This window comes from Pecten maximus, chromosome 2 (assembly GCF_902652985.1).
Source record: "Pecten maximus chromosome 2, xPecMax1.1, whole genome shotgun sequence".
NCBI classification, from domain to species: domain Eukaryota; kingdom Metazoa; phylum Mollusca; class Bivalvia; order Pectinida; family Pectinidae; genus Pecten; species Pecten maximus.
Window position 1 is genome coordinate 27,703,017 of NC_047016.1, and position 11,436 is coordinate 27,714,452.

Consider the following 11,436-nt stretch of genomic DNA (forward strand, 5'->3'; position numbering starts at 1 on the left):
ATCATTCCTCTCAAAATTCTCTAATTCAATACACATGAATTTTGTCGTCAATACTTCAAGGGATACGTTCGTTTTCGCTCTCTGCACCCCACGATACTACAGGTGTTATGTTCACATCTTCGATACTCCAGGGATACCCCGCCCCCTCTTGAATATATCACGTAGACAATCTGAAATCAGAGACTCAGTCACAGCCACCTGGTGGATAAAACAAAAAGATAAGTTTGGTCCTTTGATGTACATCGAATGAATCTCGGGTTCGACATACTATTAGATAGAATTGCTGCTTTGAATTTGGTTGACGTTCCTTGAAATTATCTAACACCAATCAAATAGCTAGTTGTGTATCTAGATTTCGCCATGGCGTATCCCAACGGTGCGGAGCAGTAGCTAGAATCTCCCAATCACAATCTCTGTCAAACTTCTTCGGGCACATATATTCGCAGAAATGGCCATATTTGTGATATACTGCTAAAATAAAATATTCAATATGAAGAGTTGAAAAGAATAAATCAGGATTTAACCTGATAAGTTGGTACATAAACGGCGTCTGTCGTTTATAGCGGTGTTATTTTAGCTGTATTTACGGAGCGCAATGTACACTGGGAGAAATTCACGAATACATCACACATCCAATATGGCGCTGTCTAAAGTAACAGAAGTGATGGCAGACATTCCAATGAGTGTGAAGCTTGTTGGCACTACCGTGGTATCGGGGTTGGTACTGACAGCGGCATGGAAGGGACTTTGGACCTATCTAACCTACAGGTATAATTATATATGTATATGCCCTTGATAAGAGAGCCATTTAGGCTAGCGTTGTAGCTATGTGACTGTTATGTGTTACTTATGATCACAAACGAACCCATTTACCGTGTACATGTTATCAATATGTCGACAACTTATAATTGCACATGGCGATTGTTCACGGCCTAAATGCAGACATTGTTTGCATTTACCAAGCTTTGTGGTGCTATGATGCTAAAGATCAAGTTCAGAAAAATATCATACAAGTCCGACCAATGACAAACATGTATCCCTAGTCAGACATATTGAAACAGCTACATGAGAGTATATGTGGCAACACGTATCGATAGTATAATATAGTAAATAGGTAAATCCACACGTGTGTGAACCGTGATGATGATTACATTAATCTTATCAGACGTACCGTACCAACCCAAATAGTTAAATGTTTTAAAGACCCGCATGGCGCACGTACTATCCCATGTTGATGTTATGCCGAGCTACAATTCCCCATCCATACATACTGCCGGTTTTACCACGCCACTTATTTGTTTTGATTATCTTTTGCCACACTTCGCGACACAGCAGGCTATCAAAATGGATCAAATAAAAGTCACAGGTTAGGGATGAGTGTGCTTGCCTACGTGATTGCCGCGGTTCACTGCGTTTTCCGGTCTGTTTATATACTAGGCAATGTCAGGGTCATAACGTGGTCGACAGACAGTACATTAATCAAACCTTCGTCCACTCAGCGTCAACATTTCTTTTTAAACATCTTCTTCTCAATAACCAATAGATCTAGGGTCGTGCTGTGACGAAGGGCTACATAAGCATTTAGAAAGCAAACACATGAATGACATTGATTTGCTTTCAAACTTACTGTGTTAAAATCTTTAAAATGACTTCTCCATAACCGACAGTGAAGTGATATTAATTAACTTTGTGAACCTTTCAAGAACACCGGGTTAAATTGTGTTAATATATTTATTTAAAAGATTTTTTGTCAATAACGAAGATGTCCAGGGTGAAAGGTCATGATATTTTGCAAATAGCAAAATGGAATGAAGAATTACAACCTGTTTTAAAAGATACCACCTTGACCAAGATCACGTGGGGCAACGGTTTAGAAACATTAAACGTCTTATTAATAATCAAAATGACCAATGTTATGAGACTGGTATTCGGAGATAAATAGCTACCAACTGGTTTGTTCAAATAAATGACATTGACCAACGTCCAACGTCATACGAGTCAAATGTGTAAAAACTTAAAGTGACTTCTCAATAACCAAGACGCACAGGCTTATGTTAATAGACCTGTTTCTATAAATTTCAGGGTCATCGAGGCCAAATTTAAATATTTAAACGTCTTAATTCCAATAATGAATTAAGAGACCAATGATATTGATATTGGATTAGTAATATGCAGTGATATTGATATTGGATTAGTAATATGCAGTGATATTGATATTGGATTAGTAATATGCTGGTTGAGTGTGTACAGTATGACCCTCGCCTACGTCAAATATCACAAATGTCAAATGATTTAATATATGCATGCGCTAATTCTTCCCAGTAACCAAGCGGCTCCGTGTCATGATATGAGGACTGAGGAATGAAGGGCTACCAAGTTCTGTTTAAATGAATTGCATTTACGTGATTTTTGTAGGATCAATGTTGTCAAATGTGAATCTTATAAACGATTTTTTTTCTCGGTGAAAAAAGGGCATTTAATCATGATATTGGGCCAGTAGCATGCCGAGATGAGGGACTATGCTGTTTATTCTTTTCGACCCTCTCCGATTTCCTGTTTTCTAGTGGGAAATGAAATGAAACGACATAAACGTTTGTGAGAATATTCAAAATCTTAAACGACTTCTAAGTAAACAATAGAGCTAGGATATTCATATCAGGCCAATATAATGGTTTTTGTTTTCTCACATGAATTAAATTGATGCATTTTAAAAAGTAACATAGGTCAAATATATAACAATCCTCAGTGCGACATGCGACAGTTACTGAAAATAAAGGGTTTGGATTTAAATTCGACGTCCATAACATTAATCAGCTTTGGAATTCACATGAATTGTAATTGATCTTCAAAGAGAGCAGCAAATTAAGTGAGCTTTATGGGCACTTTAGCTCGCCTTCCTGAAGGGCGATTATGATTTGGCCGTGATACGGTGTTCGTCGTCCGTCCGCCGTCAACTTTTGCACAACAAGCAAAGCCAAAGGCCTAGGATCGGTTATATTTGTCTGGCATAGTCCTTGGTTGAAGTCCAACAAATCTGGCAAAAGCAATGTACTAGATCATTATTCAAGGTTATTACGAAGAAATATCCATTTTATAATGTATATCCATATGTTATTGAGAAATTTCGTGTAAACAGAATGTATCTTATTTCTTTAGTAAGAAGGTGTACCCTAAGGACACCATCATTATCCATCAGTTAGGCCGTGGTCCGTGTGTGCCCAGCCTCACCCCCTTTGCTATAAAACTGGAGACGTTCTTCCGGATGGAGGGTATTCCATACGTGGTACGTAAATTATGCTATTACTAACGAAATGATAAACAGGTATTATTTTTCCTACATAGTTTAATGATTTTTATCATGTATATTTATGTATTAATTATAAGGTGATGACGAGGACTTCAATTAATTGTGTGTATTTCAAGTTTTAATTGAATATAAACAGCTGTTTTCACTCCAGGTACACGTTTCTAAATTCAAATAAAAGATAATATAAAACCGAGAGCTGGCCAGCCAACTTTTTACACTCAGGCTGAGATGTCCCTGTCCATTTAAATACCACTGTCATTTCAAATATTACCAATGCTTTATAATCCGGTTTCATATAAAAAAAATGAATGAAGCCGACAGCCTTGATCTGTCAATAACACGGTCCTCACTAGATCACAGATTGTGCGTCAAATTCAACGAAAATATATCGCTGAATACTTATTTTTTAGACAATATCATTAACAGTTTATGTTTTCATGTTATAAATGTGATGTTAACAAACTAAATCATTTTTGTTGGTAAAGTCATTATTAATTTCTATGTAAAAACGATAAAATCCATAGCCATTTTGGACAGTTAGACGGATTCTGGATGTAATAGAACATTCGCTTGATGGCTAATTCTGTGTGCAGAATTTGTTACATGGTCTCCTTCACCAATCTGGTACATTTTGAAATGACTGTTTTAGAACGAACATAACTTGTTAAACACAAGTCGAAAAACAGGGAAAATACCATTCATGGAGTACAACGGAGAAGAGGTTCCAGATAGCGAGTTTATCCTCGAGTTCCTCAGTAAGGAGAAGAAATTCGACCTCAACAGGGGACTGTCTCCGGAGCAAATTGGAATCGGTAGGGCCTTCCAGAAAATGGTCGAGGAAAACACTTACTGGTAGGTTACATACAACTTTATATTTAATAACTCACGTGGAAATCGCGGTATCAGTAAAATCATTTTTTATTCCTCATTGGAACATTTCAATGTAATTCATCCAAAAATTGTTCAAAATATATTTATTTAAATGATTAATCCAAAAACAGAAGTATCGAAGGATGAGTAATTGGAATCCAATTGGCCGCTTTGCTAAACTGATTTCCTTGACACGTGGAATACTAATACTATATTCTGAAGATTATTTGAATTTTTTGTTATGGCTGCCACGAAAGCTCTGCTTTGCTGAAAATTTGAAAGACATAATTCACAATTATTTGAGCTATGCTATTATTTTGAAGTCGATTTGAAATGTATTTCGCCACAGAGGTAATGGTGAACGTATATTGGGAAATTTATCCGGCTTTGTTTCTTTTTCCCCGGCTTAGTCATGTCCTTGTTATTTGGAGCACAGGCGTCTGCTTCTATTTAGTATAGAAAAAAGGATATTAGCCCTTACTCTTACAACAAAGTGCACTTAAAGATAAGACAATGCACGACTGTGGAACGGAAGTAGGCTATTGATTGGTCGACAATTGAATATTAGCGGGAAAAAAGGAAACGCAAGATCGGTTTTATTAATATACCTTTTATGCACGTGGTCTAAACTAAATTGAATTTCACACCGAGCTTACTCCATGCACTGTGGAAATGTTATTTAGTAACAATTTAGTCGACCGTGACCCCGCTTGACGCTGCATGCTTTCAGCAGATTTTTTTTCAAGAAAGCGTGCATTCAGGTTACTATTCATCTTCTCTGGCCAAGGTTTCTGATTAGGTTACACTCCATGAACCCTTGGCAGATCGAGTCGTGTTTAAACTGTCGAGCCCTGGAATCCCAGGGCATCCAATCAAATCCCGTGTTACATTCAGGTTTGGTTTCGCAGTAAACAAAAATTGCGGCGCCCTAGTACAGAGATACTTTAATTGTCGACTATGTCATGGCATTTTACCTTAATACAGAGACGTACAATCTTTAGGGAAACATTCACAGTGTTTGACATTTTGATAGAATTTATCGATCACATATCTCATCAAAATGAGACAAGCCTCAATGTGTGTTTGTAAACAACACCGACTAAGTACATCGGTTACCGAGCGTTACGCTCGTTTTGATTGGTCGAAAATTTCATGCGTAAAATAATTTCGAATCCCCACTAGAGGGCCAGAAATGACTACTATCTACCAAGGATTCGTGGAGTTTAACGTTATCAGAAACCTTGGCTAGCGAAGATGGGGTACTCTTGTACCATATGTGCTGGTAAATCATTACAAATCCAACATTGGAATAGTACAGATCAGTTACACATTTATTTTCAAAGCGATTACACAGCGAAATGTCGCGTCTGAGCAAATTCGATAGGGATAGGACCATATTGCCCTGAGTAATGCAAGGGCATTCGCAACGTCATGTAGTCAAGCAATATAGTGTACATGAGACAACAAATCCCATTAAGTTGGGCTTTTCATAGTCTCAAGGAGATTGGGTGACCGTCCTAGGAGCGGACGCCCACGCATTACGGCGCGACGTCAAGACAGAGGCATAAGTCTCTCGCACCTCCGTACCGATTTCAGATGGCGACGGAGACGGCAAGTTAAGTTGCCGGCACTCATGGTCGGCAAGTATGTTCTAGAACGGTTAGAAATCGGTTGTGAGAGTTCTATCTAAGGCAATGACGTCCCTATGTTGGTCCTCAACTTACAAAAAGGCGATGCCAACGTCGACTGCAGTGGCTGCTTGCACATGCACCTAATCGGTTTCGTTTGGCCCATTGGAGGCATGTGTTATTGACTGACGAGTCTCGATTTATGCTTTACAAATCAGATGGGCGACGTCGTGGTGAGCGATAATCTGACGCTTGCGAAACGGAAACCGACAGATTCGGGGAAGGGTTTGTTATGGTAAGAGCAGGGATATCTCAAGGCGTGAAAACACCTCTGGTGATTATCGAGTAAGATATCGGGATCAGGTCTTGAGACCACACATCTATCAATGTAACATTACGTTGCAGTAGGACAAGGCGAGGTCCCATGTTGTTATGGTTTGTCGTGAATTTCTTGTTAAAACAAAAAAAACATTCCACCTTTCGATTGGCCAACATACAGTCCAGATATGTCCCCAATCGAGCATTTGTTAGACGAACTAGACAGAGGGGTTAGGAAGCGCGTCAACGTCCCATAACGCCCCTCAACACACGTAGGCCCTTATTCAGGAGTGGCGGCAATCAACCTCTTCATTGAGTTAATGTTGAGGAGGATAAGAGTAGCGACTGATGACTGGGGTGGTCACACACGCTACCGATTTGAATCAGGAAACGACATAGGGACTGTCCATTTCAACGATATTCGCTCTAACACAGTTTGTGAAACGACAACAAAAACCATTAAAATGTATTCAGTAATGATGGAATAATCGAGAAACCCACACCATGGACGCATCATCAAAGAATCATATAAAATAATAACTGTCGAACATAAACTTGCCTTTCTTTGTTGTCGGCCAGTCAGATTGTCCCTTGCATAGCGCTCCAAAATATACAGAATAATTCCGTCCCAGAGTCGAAGCATCGTCGGCATTTACGACCGTTTTTCATCCATTTTTACGTCTTTAAATCTTGCATTGATATTTAAGGATTCTAAAAGTGAATCGAATCTCAGCCCCACTTCCGACTTTTCGAGTGTTATACTTTGTTGATATTGATTAGTATAGTAAACTGATTGTGAGCCGGACGCGATCTAGAGTCAGACATTTTCGGTTTTACTTCCGTGTGTGAATCTTTTGAACCTAGATTTATCTTTCTTTATCCGCTGCCATCTTTCCGGTCTTTTCAAACGTGTTACTGATGTAGTATCAACAGTGGGAAATTTGAACCGATTGGAAGGATATTTCGTCAAAGAAAAAGAAAGATACAATGCAATAGGGATATTTCTAACCATTTCAATAATGCATTAACGATATGAAATCAAGGGTGTTTATATGATAACGATCTCTCATACGTCTCTAAATAAAGCACGCAAGTTGCCGTTTAAACATCAATTCTATAATACTACAATATAGCTGCATGTACACATGTACTAACCTGTTTATAAACACAAACAAATCAATTCATATCCCCTCATATCATATTGTAAATCATGTGTCCGACTTACAATCAAAATTAAATGTGTCCGACACACGATGGAATATGTATTTACACAGTTTTACTGTCTTAATGTTCTCAATATGATAAATGCAGAAGAATTCCGAGAAGCATTTTGTGGAGAAAACAAGGGACTTTTCGGACCATATCTATGATATCGGTAGGTTATACGAAACGTTACCTATTTCTGTTTGAAGATGGAATGTGCCCGACTCACGAACAGTTTAACCTATGAGTAGGAGCTATATATATTCTTCTATAAATACTAACCAGAAGCAGATTGCCTGTGTTTGGAGTCAATTCGAATTACAATAGAACCGAAGCAGTAACCATCTTGTTTATACAGAACTACTGTAAACATTAAATAACCATATGATTAAATACAATAGTTGGTATTTTGCTTTTTATTGCTTTCGACGTACATGCACATGATGTATGGTATATTTTTCAAGTGACCGTCTTTGTTTTTGTTTTATTTTTTTGTCAAGTTACAATAATAATGCAAAACAGATTGCACAGATAAGTGGGAAACAGATACGAGGTATACGTATAGCATTAATCATTACATTGGTTATTGCATTTTATTTTTCATTTTAAATCTGGGGATGCTAGTAGAGGTATTTTTAATAGTTCCAGATTTTTGTTTTGCAGGTGCATGGTAGCAGACAGATGGATTCTTGATGACAATTGCACTGTTTTAAGAGAGGCCGGAGCTCCTCGTATTTTATGGTATAGATTTACCAACACATTTATATTATGAGACCATCAGAATTTAATTATCAACAAATGCAAGTTGTTTCATGATCGGCAAAAAAAAAAAAGAGAAAATAATTATGTCTATCGCATTCATCAAGGTAAAAACAAAGCAAAATACAATGTATATCAAAATCTTCCACACATGCCCTTAATGATAAGTTGATACAACTTTGGTATGTACATGCATATCTATTTTAGTATTTGTTCTGGTCATATTAACAGGCCAATATATAAAAGCAGACTGTTGAAGCAGCTGCATGGGCAAGGGATTGGGCGTCACCCACCGGAGAAAATACGTCACATTATGTCGGAAGATCTCAAGGCGCTGTCCAACTTCCTCGGTAACGGTTTCTTTTTTTCTTCTTCTTTTTTTTGTTCAATTCATCACGTCATTATTTTCTATAAGCTCATCAAAGGATAAGAATATTAACGCCAGAGTGGTTTCAAACTACTATATAACATGAAGTGTTCGTGTGTACATACTTCATTTCGTGTTTTGCTGCTATCAATTTTTTTCTTGGGTACAAACCTTTTTTTTTAAATTCGTACCCGTGCATGGTTGCATAAGGCTAAAGTTTAAACACAATGAACGTTTCAAGAATCAGTTGAATCCCTTGAAATCCATGGAATCACGGATGTTACTTCCATCATCGAGATACTTTTAATACAGGGTGCTTATTGGGACGAATTGTAAACTCGATAGAAATATAACATGCAAGTAAAAAAGCGTAACAAAATGATTGTATGGTATATACCGATATATAGTATTTTTACAGCGGGAGTGTATTGAAGCATGTGGCGCTTAAGTATAACCGACAATGATCTTCTTCATTTCCGGGATGTCATGTTTGAATTGGCTTTGTTCATAGGTTCAAAGAAGTTCTTCTTTGGTGACAAAGCATGCAAATTCGATTGTGCAATATTTGGAATACTGGCGGAACTCAGATGGGCGTTATTTGGTGGATTAGAATCGGTTATTAGAGGTATCCCATATATGTATATATATATATGTAACTGTAATTATGTTGCAGATTTGCAATATTCAGTTTTCGAACTATACTGAAAGACCTCTTTGTTTAGGATCTTATGAATCAACAAACTGCAAATTAAGATTTACGAAAGGTCATCCCATTACGTTACCCATCACTTTTTAATCTCTCGTTGGTTGATAAATACCTTTTGTTTGCTGTTCCAAAAAGTTGTGTAAACCTATTGTCATTGTTTCGATATCTGGTGCATTTAATTGTCTTTTTATATACAGGTTCTTAAGTCATGCTGTTAATGTAAGTTCCTTGTAGGTGAAATTAATTGGTACCAGTGTTGTTCTCAAACGTTATCAATAAATGTACAAATACGTATAATGAGGATGGAAAGGATAAGAGCTTTACATAATGTTTCCCATTATGGACATTAAGCGAGATTGCTTACGACTCCTGGGATGATTCTACTTACTGTCCAAATGTCCAGTGATAGCAAGTTACGTCTCGAATATATAATTGCCGAAGAAAGATAAATACAAATTCCAAGCATAATCTACATATTTACGTTATTAAAAGGTCGTGTCAATATTTTCCACTCTTGAATTTTCATGGAAAATAGTGATAAATGAAATCGCTATATGTTGCCATGTCAAATCTTTCAATCTAATTATTATAAGAACTTTATATCGTGGGAAACTGTTCTGTACATGTACATTAGGCATAATTGAGTGTTGTACTTTCAGAATATCCCTAACCTATGTGACTACTGTGAGCGGATGAAGGAATCGTTCTGGCCAGACTGGGAGGAGTGTATACAAAAAGACTGTACTAAATGAGTGGAACTTCTAATAAAGATCAAAACAGCACAGTTATTCAGTCAGGGTTTGCCTAACCCTATTGAAAAATATGTCACAAGTAAGCAGTGACTGAGGATGTACAGGAGGCTAACCCAGAGGAGACTTCATTCAAGTTACCCTGCAATTCGTTTTCGGCCATTGAATGTATCAATATATACTCGAGCACCACGATATTTTTAGGGGAAAAAAATAAGATTGGAAAAAATGTTATAATGTACCATTCCACTTACTGTAATGTATATAAAAATAACAATAGATTGGTTTTATGACTCACTGCTGAAACCGAAATCACTCGATGGAAAAAAAGTAATTTTCAAAAGCTTCTGATTAGTTTTAGAACTCATTAAGTTTTTGGATATGTGTTCTTGTATATTTTCGCGATACAAGGGCAAAGATGAAAAAAAAATCTTATATAATATCAGGACACAAATCCTGTATACAACCTTCAAAAACTACTTAGTCACTACATGTACTTAGTTTTAAAATTGGTGTTTTCCGTAATAGGGACAGTACCCATGTTTCTGGTTAAGGTGTACAACATTAAAGAAAACGGAAAATGCGATTTACTTGCCTTTTTCATATAAATATATATATTACCGTTATTATTGTATGCGTGTAATTGATGGTGCAGAATCCATCAAAATAAACTTCATGATGAATTAATCATCAACATTAGCTTCAGCTTACACTTAATACAAGCTGTATGGTAAGCACGATTTCTTTGTCCCCTATTATGAATTTAGTTTCCATCCTAGAGCTTAAAGTGTCATACATGCTTCACTACCTTGTTTATATGTGCCAGTTAATTCAATATAAAGGACTTATTACTCTGTATAATGATTTTTTGTGACAAATACAAGTCCTGATAAAAGATACAAGGATTGTATTGCTGCACGATCTTGAAGACCATAATGTTTTATACTCCACATCGTGATCTCATTTGAAACAAGTCTACTTCTATCCTAGTTTTTCTTTTAAATAAAATAATAATAAAATAAAAATCCACATAACTTGACCTAGATTTGATGGTAGGTGTTGTTGTGGCCCAGATTTCTATAGCGGGTGTTGTCATGGCCTAGATTTTTATGGCGGGTGTCGTCGTGAGCTAGATTTGTACGGCGGGTGTCGTTGCGATCTAGACTTTTATGGCGGGTGTCGTATGTAGAGACATAGATTTTTATTGCGTGTGTCGTCGAGACATAGATTTGTATGACGGGTGTCGTCGTGATCTAGATTTGTATGGCGGGTGTCGTCATGACCTAGATTTGTATAGCGGGTGTCGTCATGACCTAGATTTGTATAGCGGGTGTCGTCATGACCTAGATTTGTATGACGGGTGTCGTCATGAATTAGATTTGTATGACGGGTGTCATCGTGACCTAGATTTGTATAGCGGTTGTCGTCGTGACCTAGATTTGTATGGCGGGTGTCGTCATGACCTAGATTTGTATGGCGGGTGTCGTCATGACCTAGATTTGTATAGCGGATGTCGTCATGACCTAGAT

The 11,436-nt window shown here is 37.3% G+C and overlaps 1 protein-coding gene across 1 annotated transcript; it reads left to right on the top strand.

Annotated features, from left to right (window-relative positions):
* Positions 1-634: 634 nt before the first annotated feature.
* LOC117321696 (failed axon connections homolog) lies at positions 635-10,765 on the top strand. The gene is made up of 7 exons (XM_033876204.1): positions 635-768; positions 3,157-3,283; positions 3,957-4,159; positions 7,990-8,067; positions 8,317-8,435; positions 8,964-9,077; positions 9,818-10,765. The coding sequence occupies exons 1-7, from the start codon at positions 638-640 to the stop codon at positions 9,826-9,828; spliced, it is 783 nt and encodes a 260-aa protein (XP_033732095.1). The 5' UTR covers positions 635-637; the 3' UTR covers positions 9,829-10,765.
* Positions 10,766-11,436: the final 671 nt, after the last annotated feature.